Source organism: Acinonyx jubatus, chromosome A2 (genome assembly GCF_027475565.1).
Source record: "Acinonyx jubatus isolate Ajub_Pintada_27869175 chromosome A2, VMU_Ajub_asm_v1.0, whole genome shotgun sequence".
NCBI lineage: Eukaryota > Metazoa > Chordata > Mammalia > Carnivora > Felidae > Acinonyx > Acinonyx jubatus.
The window spans coordinates 105,856,707-105,874,296 of NC_069383.1; the positions used below are offsets into that span (position 1 = coordinate 105,856,707).

The 17,590-nt window shown below is 46.2% G+C and overlaps 1 protein-coding gene across 5 annotated transcripts in view; it reads right to left on the minus strand.

Annotated features, from left to right (window-relative positions):
• OGDH (oxoglutarate dehydrogenase) overlaps positions 1-15,716 on the minus strand; it is a 64,609-nt gene extending 48,893 nt beyond the window's left edge. For 3 of the 5 annotated variants that reach the window (XM_027046053.2, XM_027046051.2, XM_027046054.2), the window contains exons 1-2: positions 15,584-15,715; positions 208-456 (exon numbers count right to left, since the gene is read on the minus strand). In XM_027046053.2, coding sequence (XP_026901854.2) covers positions 208-429 — 222 coding nt within the window. In that variant the 5' untranslated portion in view covers positions 430-456; positions 15,584-15,715. Of the gene's footprint in view, positions 1-207; positions 457-1,379; positions 1,526-15,583 lie in introns of those variants that run through there. The other 2 variants (XM_027046052.2, XM_053218775.1) reach the window with 2 other exon arrangements.
• Between the last annotated feature and the right edge of the window lie 1,874 nt (positions 15,717-17,590).

Genomic DNA, 17,590 nt, shown 5'->3' on the forward strand with positions numbered 1-17,590 from the left:
CAAGTGCACGGCTTGTCAAGGGGAGGGAAGCGCTCCTCCGGTGGCGTGGCGGTCGTGGTCGGGCTGATGTGGAGGACTCCGGTCGGTGGGGCTCCCAGCCGCCTGCCTTCCCAAGGGCTCCTCAGCACACTGGCACTTACCTGGATGCCCAGCCGATGGCAGGCCGAGACACCAAACACAGGAAGACATCTGCTCGGAGAGCCTTACCTTGTGTACGCTTTTGGGGTTTTCCAGCCACGCATAGTACATTTCCTCCACATAGTTGGAGCTAGTCCCGCTGAGGAAGGGCTCAGCAGCAACGGGGGCGGTATAGCCCCGAACCTGCCCAAACGTCCTAGCTGCAGCCGGTCTGTTTTGTGAAAATGTCCTCACAGTCTGGGAGGCCGTCAACGGCCTCAACTTAGCAGCACAAGTCCTTAAGTGAAACATTCTCGTCCCGAAGCCTCTCGCGAGCGTCTGCACAAGAAAGGGAAGAGAAGTCAGAAAGTGTTTTAGCGAACAAGGCCACCAGGAAAGACTGGCGGACACACCAGGGACCCTGCGCCCCGCCCCAGTGCCCAGGCCCGCACTTGACATGACACTGAGGGGGAGACGCAGCTTCGGTCTCATAGGAGGGAAACGAATCAACGATCGACATGTGATACTTGTCAAGTCTGTGCACTGTGTGACACAATCACAGAAAAGGCAACAAGGATTATTCAATGGGATTAGACCAGGATTAATTACAAAGCGAGAAAGACATTTTCTTTTTTTGTTAAAAAATTTGTTTAGTGTTTATTTTTGAGAGAGAGAAAGACAGACAGAGAGAGTGTGAGTGGGGTAGGGTAGAGAAAGAGGGAGACACAGAATCTGGAGCAGGCTCTGGGCTCTGACCTGTCAGCACAGAGCCTGACATGGGGCTCGAACTCACGGACTGTGAGATCATGACCTGAGCCAAAGTCGGATGCTCAACTGACTGAGCCACCCAGGTGCCCTGAGAAAAACATTTTCTAATCTGTCCTGGAACTACTGAGCACCTGCTGGACCCAGAGTACTCTGGAAAGTACAGAGAAACTAGAAAAACACTGTGTTCACCCTCAAATAATTTATCTTGAGGCAGAAGAGAAAACAATCATAAAAGAATCAGTAGAAGGAAAGACGGAGGTGGAAAAGTGTGGAAGGGGCCCAGAGGAAGAGCAAGAATTGTCTGATGAAAGACAGGGAGGGTGGGGTGAGCCGGGCAGGACCACACAGAGGATCCTGACACCCCACACGCAGCAAGGCCATGTTTCACAAGCACTGGGTGGGGGGGAGGCAAGGGGGTTCTGCCAGGGGAGTGAGTGGCTCTAACAAAGGTTCAAAAGGAAAGTACGCACAGCCATGGTTAAAGAGATGTCTACCTGCCCTGTGCCGCTAGACGGTCAGCAATGAGACACGACAGGACTCCACGAACCCCACAAAACCCCTAGAAGCCAGGTGCCAGCTCCTCTACTTATGGACTGCCTTTCTGAGTTTCAGTTTCTTTCTTGAAAGAAAGTCCCCAAGGTCACAGGGCCGTCAACAGCAGAGCCAGGATGCAAACCCTGTCTTCCTGTTCTGCCTGGCCCTTCAGTGGCTGGAGAGGAAGGGAGAGGCCGGGGCGGGAGGGCAGGGACTCCGGGAGGGAGGGGGGAGAGGGGGCCACTTACTTGCTTCTGATCTGAGTGGACCTTGTGCTTGGCAGTCATAGTGCTTGACGGTCATAATTTTACTAAGCTTAACGTGTATACCTGTCCAACACAGCCACACTACAAAAGAAGCGGCTGTATCCACCAGACCATGCGAGAGCCAGACTGTTCCCAGGGTACCCTGAACCACTTGCAGCCATGTCTAAGAACCCTGCGTGTCTGAGGGCAGGGGCCCTATGCCGTCCTCCTCCCAGGAATCCTAGCTGCCCAGGGGCACCTCTATTCAGACCCCGGGGACCCCAGGAGGGCGGGAGGCAAGGCTCACCGCAGACCCCCGCCCAGGGCTGCCCCGTGTGCTGCTGGCCTAACACATCACTCACGCCAGAGCCTCAAAGTAGGTGCCCTGGCTGGAGTCACGCACCACCCCCCACCTACCGGAGGGAGATCCAAGCTCTGAAATGTGCTGAGAATTCCCCAGAAATACATGTTGAGTAAACTACCCTCTGTACTGTTTACAAGAACTCTTCCTCTTGGCCCCAACACGATCAGAGTACACATAAGGCCTGTGATGGAGAGGGTAGCCAGCCGGCTCTGTGGCTTGGAAGAGACAGGTCAGCAAAAGGAAAAAGCAGGGGGGGTGCCTGGCTGGCTAAGCCAGTGGAGCATGTGACTCTTGATCTCAGGGTTGAGAGTTTAAGCCCCACGTTGAGTATAGGTATTAATTAATTCAAAAAAAAAAAAAAAAAAAGGAAAAAGCAGAACATGTGCTCTGAAAACCAACAACAAATGAAAACTTGCCCATTGAAAATTAAAGATGGACGGGGGTGCCTGGGTGGCTCAGTCGGTTAAGCATCCGACTCTTGATCTCAGCTCAGGTCATGATCTCACAGTTTGTGGGATCAAGCCCTCTCTGTTGGGCTCTGTGCTGATAGACAGCGTGGAGCCTGCTTGGGATTCTCCCTCTCTCTGCCCCTCCCCCACTCATGTGCTCTCTTTGTAAAATAATTAAAAAAAAAAATTTAAAGATAGACAGGCCATGTATTTTGAACATGGCCCCAGAATGCAATCGTAGCCTGTGTTTTGTTTTCACTCAAGTCGCACGTTCCACATTCAGCCGGCGGGTCTCCCGGCCCCTCGCCCCTCGCTCATTCACAAACATGTCAAGGCAGACCAGAACCTTCACACACAGTGACGGCAGAAAGCATGCCTGCTGCTCTGGACATCAGTCTTCTTTCTCTTATTTATGTCCAGAGGAAAGTGCTCATGTCTCCCCTCTGGTGTTGCTGCCCTCTGGACCTCCAGAACCACGCAACCGTCTCTGAGTCAGGCTCTCCTCCAGGAACACAGCAGTCTCACCTCCATTCACTGTCATCATTCAGCTGCCGTGGTGCCCAATTATACAAGGACCACACTGACAATCACAAAACCACTCGTTTCTTCTGTTCCACCCAAAGTTGTCCTTCCAATCCCACGTGCAAATGAACCGTGTTCTCTAGCTGTCTGCAGTCACAGAATCTGCTGCCCAGCGCAATGACCGGGACAGATTGCAAGCATCAAACTTCCCTCGAGATGACTCATCACAAAGACTGTCTGTCAGCATATCGCTCGGGACCCCTTACCTCCACCCCAGGGTAACCAGGAGCAGCTGTTCTCTGTCCACTATCGGATGGATCCAGAGCAGACCCTGGGGTTACATTCAGACTTTGGAAGAATCAGTTTCCGTCCTTCCAATTCCAAAGTCAACTGTAAGAATAGCGTGTTCTTTGCTAGAGACATTCAATTGTTCAAAGAGTTTCATGAAACCTTTGGGCTGTCCCAGAAGTCCAAGTGTTCTGACTTTCATTTGGATGAGTATTTCTGTTTCACAAAGGTGCCAAAAAATTCTATGGGGAAAAAGTAGTCTTTTCAACCAATGGTGTTGGGACAAGTGGGGTTCCACAAATAAAAGAACAAAATTGGGCCCTATCTCACACCATACCCAAAATTAACTCAAAATGGATCAAAGACCCAAACGGAAGAACTAAAAAACTGTAAGACCCTTGGAAGTTTCATAATTTCCAAGTTAAAATGGAGTAAATCTTTGTGGCCTTGAGTCAAGTAATGGATTATTAGTTAGGATATCAAAAGTACAAACAAATGAAAAAACAGATAAATTGGACTTCATCAAAATAAAAGCCACGGTTTGTTGTCACAGGACACCAACAAGAGAGAGGAAACACAAACAATAGGAAAACATATGTACAAATCATATGATTATGTACAGAATACGTGAAAAAAAAACCCTCTTTTTAAAAATGTTTATTTATTTTTGAGAGAGAGAGAGAGAGAGAGAGACAGACAGACAGAATGTGAGTGCAGGAGGGGCAGAGAGAGAGAGGGAGACACAGAATCTGAAGCGGGCTCCAGGCTCTGAGCTGTCAGCACAGAGTCTGATACAAGGCTCGAACCCACAGACCATGAGATCATGACTTGAGCCGAAGTCAGATGCTTAACCTCCTGAGCTGCCCAGGCGACCCCCAAAAAACACCTCTTGTAATTCAATAGTAAAGGGAAATATAACTAAATCAAAAATCTAACAAAGGATATGAACAATTTTCCAAAGAAGATATACAAATAGCCAATAAGCACATTAAAAGTTGTTCGAAATAATCATTCATTAGGAAACTTCACATCAAAACCGTAAGAGACCACTTCACGCAAGGAGACTAGGTACAATTAGAGAGAAAATCAGTGTTGAAGACGTGGAGGAACTGGAGCCCCCTGCACCGCTAGTGGGAACAGAAGCTGGTGTAGCCGTCGTGGAAAACAGTTTGGCAGGTCCTCAAAGAGTTAAACAGAAAGTCACCATATGACTCAGCAATTCCACTCCTAGATACATAAAGGAGAGAAACGAAAACATATGTGTACACAAACATTTGTATTTGAGTGTTCACAGTGGCATTATTCATACTAGCCCCAAAATGTAATAGAGTGGGCAATAAAAAGGAAGGAAATACTGTTATGTGCTGCAACACAGACAAACTTCGAGAATGTGAAGAAAATCATCCACAGAAAACATACTGTGTGATTTCACTCCTATAAAACGTTCAGAAAGCCTGCGGGTGGCTGCCCAGGGCTGGGGGCCGGCGGGTGGGGCCGAGTGCACACATGGCTGCTGATGGGTGTGCAGTTTTTTAGTTTGGGGGGGTGGTGCGATGAAGATGCTCCATGACTAGATTATACTGATGGTTACACAACCTTCTAACATACTGGAGAATTCCCCATCGTAAAACTTAAACGGGTGAATTGTATGGTATATGAATTGTGCCAAAAGTTGTTTCAAAAAGAACTATGTCTGGGGCGCCTGGGTGGCTCAGTCAGTAAGCGTCCGACTTCAGCTCGGGTCATGATCTCGTGGTTCATGAGTTCGAGCCCTGCGTCGGGCTCTGTGCTGACAGCTCAGAGCCTGGAACCTGCTTCAGATTCTGGGTCTCCCTCTCTCTTTGCTCCTCCCCCACTCACACTCTGTCTCTCTCTCAAAAATAAACATTAAAAAAATTAAAAAAAAAAAAGAACTATGTCTAAGAAAAAATAAAAGTGAGTCTACCAGTATCAAAGTGACACTACTTGTGACCCATAATTTCAAGACGTAGGTCTAAACCTGTCCACTTGAAAAACCAACATTTAAGATAAACACAAACCAAAGCAAACTTTGTTTTTAAGGGTTCAATCTACTGCCCCTCAGAACCTACATGCTGATGTTAGACAGGACTTTATCTGTGCCTGGACCTTCCCCAGCTGGGCATACACTTTACCCAAGGCCACCTCCCCGTACACAGAGTGGAGAGATAAACTGACTCCTGATGCCTATCAGGGTCACGTCAGCTGGGCAGGGGTGCAATTAGAGAGGCAAGGTCTAACCAGCACAGGCCGGGCAGTTCCTCAGGAAAGGAGTCCCAGGAAAGGAGCACGCGATCACGATGTGATCGTTCCCTGTGCATGTTACTGGACAGCAGTTTTAAAAGCATAACAACTTATCTTGAAAACGTTCCCCATTCTCTTCTGTTACGGTTTTGGATGCAGGAAGATTCAGGTAACGAATCAAGAAGACAACGCATGCTACGTGCCTGCACGGCCACCTTTACCGTACTTCCCGCAGCTGGACACAGACAGAAACGTGCACAGAGAGCACAGATATCAACTGTCCCCTCGCTGGCAGACAATCTCAAAGAACTCAAGTCTTTTACTTGGGAAGACTCGTCCAGCAACAAACTGAAGGACAGGGAGGTAGTGAGGACCACTTTTCAGTGCAAAGGACTCTTGTTGGTACCAGGTAGAAACGATGGTCAGCCCACAGGACACACGGGCAAAGTGACCACATTGCTGTGCAAGCCTCAGACACATCGCAGGCTCTGCATTTAGGCTCTTCTGCCATCAGGGGTGCTCCCTGGCATCGCTTTTTGTGATTATGATGCAGAAGTGAAAATACTTTTGCACACTTTAAAAGTGTTCTATGACTAAAGAATTACGACTTACCGGCAGGAAAAAGACCAACTCATCTCTCTTAAAAACCAAGTTCCCAAGGTGCAAGGTTCCCAGATTACCATGGAGTGGGCAACTGACCAGGTTGCTGGGAGAGACTTCCACCTCCGAGGTCAGAACCCCCACCAGGTTTCGGGGCGCCTTCACCCAGACTGCCACTGTGCGGTGCTCTGGGGTGCAGCCAAGCAGGCATCCTTCAATGACCAGAGTATAAATGATTAAGTATTTATTAAAGCAAGGCTATTTGTCAATATTTATTAAACATTTTAAAGGCACATAAAGGACTTGTTTCTCACTAAATGCAGCTAAAGAAACAAGACGTTACACTTAAACCCAACAAAACAGGAGTGGAAAGGGATCTGGGGGCTTGAAAAGATACAGCATCAAGTCCTCAACTTTCTTTCTGCCTCATGTATCCCAGACTAGGTGCTGAAGAAGCTGGCAATCCAGAAATGCCGACCGATAGAAACAGAAGCCCCTGCTCTCTCTGATCAAAGGACAGACATTTCTAGACAATAACTGCTCTACTGCAGCCTGCGGCTAACCCCACAGAAAACACTGTGGCCCACCACTACCCCAACTGATGGTGTCAGAGAAGATCCGGGGCTTCCATCCCCACCGGATGACCCCCAGCAGGTCCATGGAGGCCAGGAAGGGGCCTGCAGTCCACCTGTGCCCTCAGCAACAGGGCAGCACCCCTCCTTTCCCACGCAGGGTTGAATCACAAAGGCCTACTGGGGAACGTTCACCCACACAGCAATAACAAGGAGTCCCTCCCTGCAGACACCAAAGAGGCTGGGTGGGGAGCCTGGATTCCACCCTTGCCCAGCAGTAATGAGGCAGCACCCAATGACGCCCAACAGTGTCAGCAGAAGCCTGTGTTCAGACATTTAAGATCCAGAGTCTCACATACAGAACACCCAAAATGTCCAAAATTTAACCAAAGATCACTCATCACATCAAAAAGCAGGGTGATCTCAACCAAAACAAAAAAGAACAATCTATGGACACCAAGAAGACAGACCTGTTAGAAATATCTGGCAAAGACTTTAAAGGAGCCCAGCCTCAAAACACTTCCTTGAGCAACTATGAACAAGTTTGAAAACAAGTAAAAAAAAAAAAAAAAAAAAAAAAAATTAAAAGCCTCAACAAAGAAAGAGAAGACATAAAGAAGAACCAAATGGAAATTCAGAACTCAAAAATAACCAAAATAAAAAAATCTGATGGGTTAAATTGCAGAATGAAAGGGACAGAAGAAACTCAGAGAACGTGAAGAAAGAACAAAAAAAAGTACTCAGGTTGAACAGTAAATACAGACTGAAAGAAAAATGAACAGCATCTCAGTGACATGTAGGACTATCATACAAGATTTAATGATGAATGTGAATGCCATCATATTAATGATGACATGAAATGTCATCAGAATCTCAAGAGAAAAAGAAAAAGGGAGGGGTGGAAGGAGTATTCAAAGAAATAATGGCAAAAATTTCTCAAATTTGGCAAAAGACAACCACCTAAAGATTTGAGAAGTTGGGTGAACCCCAAAAAGAATAAACCCAAAGAAATCCACTGTAAGACACACTATAATCAAACTTGATTAAAAAAAAATTTTAGTGTTTATTTTTGACAGAGAGAGAGAGAGAGAGACAGACAGACAGAGCATGAATGGGGGAGGGGCAGAGAGAGAGGGAGACACAGAATCTGAAGCGGGCTCCAGGCTCTGAGCTGTCAGCACAGAGCCCGACGTGGGGCTTGAACTCACAGACTGCGAGATCATGACCTGAGCCGAAGTCAGACGCTCAACCGACTGAGCCACCCAGTCGCCCCCCCAAAATTTTTTAATGTTTATTCGAGAGAGAGAGAGAGAGAGAGAGAGAGAGAGAGAGAGGGGGGGAGGCAGAGAGAGAGACACAGAATCAGAAGCAGGCTCCAGGCTGAGCTGTCAGTACAGAGCCTGACATGAGGCTCGAACTCACTAACTGTGAGATTATGACCTGAGCTGAAGTCGGACGCTTAACCCAGGTGCCCCCCTAATCAAACTTGAAAACTACAAACAATTTGAACAGCGTATTTCTCACCAGAAACTATGGAGGCCAAGAGAAAGTGGCACAATTCGTTTCAAGTGCTGAAGGAAAATCATTGTCAACCCAGAATTCTATGTCCAGTGAGAATATTCTTCAGGAATGAAAAGGGAATCAAGACATTCTCAGATGATGAAAAACTAAGAGACGATAAGCAGACCTACCTAAGTGAATGGCTAAATGAAATTCTCTAAACAGAAATGAAATGATAAAATGAGGAATCCTCCTTTAACAAGACTATCTAACATCTAAGTGGTTACGTCAGCTGACCAGAGCCTCATGCCTGCTTTTTTATCCAATCTTAAAATCTCCACCTTTTAATTACCTAATGAATCATGTTTTAGAACATTTACATTTGATGTGATTTTTGTTATGGTTTAGGTTAAATCTATCATCTTGTTTTTTGTTTTTTATTTGTTCTATTTGTTCTCATTTTCTTTTGTGTTAAGTATGTTTTATCATTCCATTTTATCTCTCTTGTTGGCTTAGTGTATCTCTTTGCCTGTCAGTGATTGCTAGTGCAGTATCCTAAACTACACATACACATATGTACAGATGTACAGAAAGATCTACACCATACTATATAAAAAAAAAGAATCCTCCAACATCATGAAATAACAAAGAATAACATATGGGTAAATATAATTTCTTTCTTCTCTTGAATCTTCTAATTCTGTATAATGGATGAAGCAAAAATTGCAATATGTCTGATGTGATTCTAAACATACGTAGAGGTAATACTTGAGACAATTTGAAATGAGGGAGGGCAAAGAAATGTAAATGGAGGCACGCTTTCTACACTTCACTCAAACTGATAAAATGGTAACACCAACAGACTGTGATAAATTGTGTACATATAATACCGTGCCAATCACTAAGAAGGCCATATAAAGAGACATTCTCAAAATCAGCGTTTATAAGTAAAAGTAGAATTTTGACATGTGTTCAAATAATCTGCAAGAAGTCAGGAAAAAGAAAGCAGAGAAACAAAAAATAAAGAAGATTAAAAAAATGACAGGCTCGGGGCACCTGGGTGGCTCAGTTGGTTGAGCGTCCTACTTGGCCTCAGGTCATGACCTCACAGTCTTTGAGTTCAAGCCCCGTCTCGGGCTCTGTGCTGACAACTCAGAGCCTAGAGCCTGCTTCGGATTCTGTGTCTCCCTCTCTCTCTGCCCCTTCCCCACTCATGCTCTCTCTCTCTCTGTCAAAAATAAATAAACATTAAAAAAAAATGACAAGCTCAACTCCTAATATACCAACAATTACATAAAACGATCTAATTACAGCAATTAAAAGACACTGATTGGCAAAGTGAATAAAACAGGATCCACCTATATGCATGTCTACAAGAAACTCAACTCAAACAAAATTATATAGAATAATAAAAAGCAAAGAGATGAAAAATTACATATCATGCAAATGTTAATCAAAGGAAAGCAGAAGTGCTATGTTGTCAAAGTAGACATCAGAGCCAAGAAAATCTGGAGACAGAGACATTATACGATGATAACAGGTCAATCTACTAAGAAGATACTGCATGCATCAAACAACGTAAGGGTAAAATATGTGAATCAAACTACTAAAAAGATGACAAACCCACAATTATAATTGGAGACTTCCAACTTCCAATGCCCTCTTTCAACAAGAGGTAGAACAGCTAGACATTAGATCACAAGTATATAGAGGAATTTGGCAGAAGTACAAACTACCACAATTAACCCAATATAAAATGATTTTACAACCCCACAACTATTGAAGAAATGTAATGTATAATTAAAAATCTTAAAAAAGTAATTTTCTGGCCTAGATGGTTTCACTGGGGAATCCTACCAAATGTTCAGAGATTAATTAATTCCAATCCTACACAATCTCCTCCAGAAAATATGAGAAACCAATTCATTTTATGAAACTGTTATTTCCCTGAAACCAAACCCAAAGACAGTACAAAAAAAAAATGCTTCAAAGTAATATTCCTCATGAGTACAGATGAAAAAGAAAATCCTTAACAAAATTCAGCAAATAGAATCAAGGAATGTATAAACACAATTATACTCCATGACCTAGTGGGGCTCATTCCAGGAATGTAAGGTTGGTTCCATATTCAGAAAAACAACATAATCTATCATACTGGCAAGCTAGAAAAGAAAAATCACAGGAGGGGCACCTGAGGGGCTCAGTCGGTTAAGCGTCCAACTCCGGTTCAGGGTCATGATCTCACAGTTTGTGGGTTTGAGCCCCATGTCAGGCTCTGTGCTGACAGCTTGGAGCCTGGAGCCTACTTCAGATTCTGTGTCTCCCTCTCTCCCTGCCCTTTCCCCATTCACACTCTGTCTCTCTCTCTCAAAAATAAACATTAAAAATTTTTTTAAATCACGTGATAACAATAGACGCAGATAAAACATTTCACAAAATTCAACAGCTACTTATGATAAAAACCCTCAGAACGGTAGCAGAAGGGAATGTCAATTTGATACAGCACATCCACAAAAGCCTACAACTGACATTATACATAACAGTGAAAGACTGAATACTTCTTTCTAAAGTTTTTTTTTAACGTTTATTTATTTTTTTGAGAAGAGACAGAGCATGAACAGGGGAGGAGAAAGAGGGAGACAAAGAATCTGAAACAGGCTCCAGGCTCCGATCTGTCAGCACAGAGCCCGACGCGGGGCTCAAACTCACGGACCGCGAGATCATGACCTGAGTCGAAGCCAGATGCTTAACCGACTGAGCCACCCAGGCGCCCCTCTGAATACTTCTTTCTAAAACCGGGAGCAACACCGGCGAGGACGTCTATGCTTATGCCTGCTACTCAGCACAGTACTGAGAACGGCAGCCAGAACAAAAACGAAAAACAAGAAACTAAAAAGCATACAGATTAGAGATTAGGGAAGAATACTACAACTGTTTGCATATGGACATGGTTGTCTTCATATAAAATTTCCAGGAATCTACAAAATCACAGAACCAACAAGTGAATTTGGCAGGATCATAAAATACTAGACGAACATACAAAAATCATTAACATTTCTATATGCTCTTAACACAAGAAAACCAAAACTTTTAAAAAAAGAAATATCAGGGGTGCCTGGGTGGCTCTATCAGTTTAGCATCCAAGTCTTGATTTTGGTTCAGGTTGTGGGATTGAGTCCCTCATCAGGCTCCAGGCTGAGCATGGAGCCTGAGATTCTTTCTCTCTCCTCCTCTGTCCCTCTCCCCCAATTCATATGCACATGTTCTCTCTCTAAAGAAAAAAAAAATGTTAGAAAGGATTATTTAGTGTAAGTCTAACAAAACAGGTGCAGGACCTGTATGCTGAACACTACAAAACACTGATGAAAGAAATAAAAAAATCTAAATAAATGGAAAGACACACTGTTCATAGATGGGAACAATGAACACGGGAAAGATTTTGATCATCTCCAAACTGATATATAGACACAACACAATTCCTATCAAAATCCCAATCCACCTAATTTCAAGATTATATAGCTACAGTAATCATAAACCATGAGGTATCGATGGACCAAAAGTCCAATGGGACAGAACAGAGAACTCTGAAACAGACCCACATAAACACAACAAATTTGTGACAAAAATGCCAAAGCAATTCAACAGAAGTCTTTTCAACAAATGGTATTGGCTGGCAACCAATGAATGGTATTCACAGGCAACCAACCCCACCTGAAAAATAAAACAAAAAAACACCTCAAACTAGACTTCACACCTTATATGGAAATTAATTCAAAATGAATCAGAGATTTAAGAGCACAACACAAAACTATGGAACTTACAGAAAAGTACCTAAGAGAAACCCTTCAGGAACTAGAGCTAAGCAGAGTCCTTAATTTTGACACCAAAAGCATGATCCATAAAATGCAAAATTGATAAGCTGGACTGCATCAAAATGAAAAACTTTTCCTCTGCAAAAGATCCTGTTAAGAAAATAAAAAGATAAGCTACAGATTAGGAGAAAAATATCTGCAAATCATGTGTCTAACAAAGGACTGGAGATTATAAAGAATTCTCAAAACTCAACATTACACAAAAAAAAAATCTATCATAAAATGGGTAAAAAACCCCAAAAAAGGCATAACTCAAGAAGATATATGGACGGCAAGGAAGCACATGGGAAAATGTATGACGTCACTAACCATCAGGGAAATGTAAATTAGAACCTCAATGACACATTACTACACGTCTATTAAAATGGCTAAAATAAAGAAACAGTATCATCCTGAAGTGCTGGCAAGGATGTGGAAAAAGTGGATCTCAAATACACTACTAGTGGGAAGGTAAAATGGTATAGCCACTTTGGAAAAACTTGGCTATTTCTTAAAACAGTAAAAACGCAAACACTCTATGTCTTAGTAATTGCACTCCTAGGCATTTGTCCCAGAGAAACAAAAACTTATGTTCACATGAAAACTTGCATATGAATGTTTATGGCAGCCGTATTCATAACTGCCAGAGAATGGAAACAACTCAGACGTCCTTTATTGCATGAGTCAACTGTGGTACATCCACAGCCTGAAAGGAACTACCGATCCAGGCGACAAGCTGCATGCACCTGCAGAGAATCATGAGTAGGAAAAAATCAATCCCAAAAGGCTACATACTGTGATTCTCTTTACATAACATGCTTTGTTTGCCAAAATCATAGAAATGGAGAGATTAGTAGTTGCCAGGAGCTAAGGACACAGAGGCAGGAGGGAACAGGTGTGGCTGTAAGAAGGCAACAGGAGGGATCCTTGTGACTACGGAAATAGTCCATATCTTCACTGTTATCCGTGCCATTATCTGGCTGTGATATCATACTATAGTTGTTGCAAAATGTTATCACTCTAAGAACGGGATAAAGGAACACTGGGATCTCTCTGTACTATCTGTTGTAACTGCATGTAATATGTTTATGTGTACAATTCTCAAAACATATCTCAATAATTATACGGTTATCCCCAAATAAAAAACTATCTACAAATTTAAAAGGTAGACGGTACATTTTTTTTTAATGGGGCAGTGAGACCAGTTAAAAGTAGATCTGATATGCACATAAGCACAGATACATGAACATATGATATACATGTGATATGCATTTAATAAATATGTCAAATATTTGCCATTTAATAAACTGTGCAAATTTAAATGAAACCAACAGAAATTCATGTTTCTGAAACTAGTTTTTTTTTTTTTTAATTTACTAATTTTGAGAGAGAAAGCGTGCACACATAGAGGAAGAGCAGAGAGAGAACCCTAAGCAGCCTCCATGCCGTCAGCACAGAATCTGACTTGGGGCTGGATCCCATGACTGTGAGATCACAATGTGGGCTGAAATCAAGAGTCAGATGCTTAACTAATTGAGCCACCCAGGTACCCCTGAAATTAGGTTTTAAAAGTAACTGAACTGTGATGGTTGCATAACTGTGAATACACTACAAATTGTTTAGTCATATACTTTAAATGAGTGAATTGCACAGTGCGTGTGAACTGTGTCTCCATAGAGGTGTGTGTAAAAGAAAAAACTGAAATGTGGAAAGCACTCTTCATCATCAGGAAACTCTGATCTTTCTCCAACGTTCCACGATCCTCAGCTAATTGGCAAAGCTAGAATAGTATTGCATGTTCTCATATGAAGTGTGTCCTCACAAAAACACCGGTTTGACTATTGTAGCCCCCGCCACTGTGCAAACAAGGTTTCATTCCAGGCCACTTGTCCTGAAGCTGCTCAGAGCTGTCAGCCTGGCAGCAAGCGTCCAGTCCCTGCTTCACAGGACAGGACTGCAGAACGAGGCACGGAGGAGCACCAAGACAGACATCACACCTCTCCCCCCCATGCTGCAAGTTTTCTACTACATTCTGGTACAGCTTACACTTCTGTCAGGCAGCTTCCCAAAGGGGAGGCGGCCAGGACTAGCATGCTGCTCCAAGAAATGTGCATCACCTCAACACGGGCTATCAAACCTCCTGAAGAAGGATGAATACCAAGGGGTGCGGCAAGGAGATTCGCAGGGAATAGAATGGATGTGGTGGGGTGGTGATGCTGGGAGGTGTCACCCTGAGAGCACAGGGAGAAGGAGGGGTATTATGGAGTAATGAGTACAGGGTGTGCTGTAGGGTGATCTCCCCAGGGTGTTACCTTAGTTAGGAGTGCAGGGAGAAGGATGGGTGTGGTGGGTGGGGTGCTAAGGACAGAGGGGTACTGACTACACGGGTGTTGAGGGCAGAGGAGTACTGAGTACATGGGGTGCTGTAGGGTGATCTCTCCAGGGTGTTACCTTAGGAGTGCAGGGAGGATGGGTGTGGCAGTGTGCTGAGGATGGAGGAGTACTGACTACACAGGGAGCTGAAGAAATTAAGGACTCAAGGGTGTCAACCCAGGAGCACAGGGAGAAAAATGGGTGTGGTGAGGTACTGCATAGGGCAAGTACTGAGTACAGGGTGCTTCAGGGTGCTCTGCTCGACTGTCACCCCAGGGGCTCAGGGAAGATAGGTGAGACAGGGTACTGAGTACACAGGGTGCTGCAAACATCAAATATGCTCAGAGATCTCCTCAGGAGTGCAAAGACAATGGGTTTGGCGGGGTACTGAGCACATAGGGTGCTGGTCCACTCGAGGACATCACCCTAGCCGTGCAAGCAAGATGGGTGTGGTGGGGTACTAAGATGGGTCCTGAATATACAGGGTGCCGGGGGAAGTCTGCTCAAGGGCGTCTCCCCAGCAACAGGGGAGGATGGGTGTGGCGGGGTACTGAGTCCAGAGGAGGCGTACTGAGCACGAGGGGGGCTGAGCAGGGTAAACACACTCTAGGGCGTCTCCCCAGCGGCGCCCGCAGCCAGAACAGAGGCGGACCCCGCACAGGCTCTGGCGTGGAGCACGGGCCCGGCGCCCTCAAGCCGTCCCGTCAAGGGCGCGCCACCCTTCCGTCCGCGCAGAAGACAGAGACCGGAGGCTGCCTCGTGACGCCTCCCCGACCTTGGGGGTCACCCCGGCCTGGCGCCCGTTCCCTCACATCCGCCGCGCGTCCCGCCCCCCCGCCCGCCTCAGCCAATCGCGCGTCGCTCCGCGCCCCCCGCGACGCCCGCGCGCGCCCGCACCCGCCAATCTCTGCCTGTCAGGCGGCGCTCGCCGCGCCAATGGCTGTCACGCCCGTCCGTCAGGTCCCGTCCCGCCCACCTCCCTCCGTCAGCCCTGCTCCATCCGGCTTCACTCCCTGTCACCGCAGCGCCAGTGACAACGAGGACGCGGCGCCCTCGCCCTCTGCTGCAACCCCCGCCTCCTACCCAAAGACGCGGGTCTTCTCGCACCGGGCCAGGCCCGGGGGCAGCGCGCGCTTACCTGTCCTCTGCTCAGCTCCACCCGAATGAGGCGCCGACACCCCACTCCGGGGCACCAAACTCTTGACCCCGCCCCGGCGTGTTGCGTCAGTACGCAGCCCCGCCCCCGGAGGAGAAGGCCCACCCCTGCCGCCTGAGCGTCATAGAGCCGCGCCGGCGTTGCTGCAGCGCGTGCCAGTGGCTTGTGGTGGGCGGGGCGGGTTCGGGTGCTGCTGAGCGCTGGGTTTTGCGCGTGCCCAGTAGTGTCGCCGGCGGTGGGCTCCCGGCCTGGGTTGGCGTGGTCGGAGCGGAAGGAGACAGTTGGACGGCAGGCCTCGGGGCGTCGCGAGTGGGAGTTGAGGCCGTCGTGGACGTGAAGGCTTTTCGCAGGGGCGGCGGGGCGCTGGACTCTGCTCTGCGCCCCCCCCCAGAAGCCTTCCGCGGGGTCGTAGTCCTGGCAAGACAGGAAAAGTGCGTGCCCCTTCTTCCGAGCTGGAAGTCGTGCAGGGCTCCTCCTCGGAGGCCGCGGGCGGGGGACGTTGCCCGGTCTCGGAGCGGGATCCCGCGGACCTGCAGTACTGCTGAAGTGTGGCAGGGCGTGCAGACCCCCGGCTGGGAAGGTCAGCCCCGCGCAGCTCTGCGCGCTGACCGCTGCCAACGGGAAGCCTCCTCTCCCGGGCACGGGTCTGCACGTCCCTCCCCCACCCCCCTGTCCCCGTGTCCACAGGTCGCGGACCTTAGGCCCAACACTTTTGGAGGGCAGAAATAGAGAGCTAGAGTATAAACGGCTTTGACCATAGCCCTGTGCAGTACGTTACGTCCCCATCGCTCCGTTAGCTTATAACCGAAAGTCTAGGTCTAATCCCCTTCACCTACTGTGCCTGCTCCCCACCCCCCCTACACGGCTGGTAGCCAACAGCACCTTTCCTGTGCCTCGGTGATGTTGCACACCTTTTCAAGTGCCTGTTGGCTGGTTTTAGCTTTTATGTTTAGGTGGTTTATCCATTTTGAGTTAATTTTTGTGTTTGGTGTGTGGTAGGGGTCCAGCTTCTTATGAACTCAGGCTGTTCCAGCACCGGCTGTTGAAAAGAGGATTCTTTTCCGTTGAATAGACTTGGCACCCTTTGTGAAAATAAGTTGGCCATATAAGTTGGGTTTGTTTCTGGACTCTTCAGTTCTATTCCGTGGGTCTGTCTTTATGCCACGGCCACGTTGTTTTGATTACTGTAGCTTTGTAGTATTGGACTCCTTAAGTGTGAGTTCTCCAACTTTATTCCACTTTTTCAAGATTGTTTTGGCTATTTGGGACCCCTTCTAATTCCATATAAATTTAAGGATTTTCTACTTCTGCAAAAAAAAAAAAAAAACAACTTGGAATTTTGATAGGGACTGTGCTGAATTGGTGGACCACTTTGGGTAGTACTGAGATCCTAACTCGATCAAGTCTTGCAGTCCATGGGCTCTTGCCATTTATTTGTGTTAATTTCATTTAGCTATATTTTTAGTTTTCTTCTTAAAAATTTTTGTTAAATGTTTGTTTATTTTTGAGAGAGAGAGCGTGAGCAGGGGAGGAACAGAGAGGAAGACAAAGAATCTGAAGAAGGCTCCAGGCTCCAAGCTGTCAGCACAGAGTGAACTCACTAACCCTGAGATCATGATCTGAGCTGAAGTTGGGGGGTTAGCCGACTGAGCCACCCAGGTGCCCCTATTTTTAGTTTTCATCTGCAAGCCTTTTTTACCTTGGTTATTTCTAGTGTGTGTGTTTTTGGATGCATTTGTAGGTGGACTTGCCATCTTAGCCCCCTTTCCTGGTTGTTCATTACTGGCATGTTGATTTTTGTGTACTGATACTGTGGCCTGCAGCTTCACTGAATTCATTATTAGCTCTGGTAACTTTCTCTTGGATTCTTTGGGATTTTTTTCATACATAGGATCATGTCATCTGTGAACATACGTTTTCTTCCTTTCCAGCTTGCATGCCTTATGTTTCTTGTCTGATTGATCTGGCTGCAACACCCAGTACAATCTT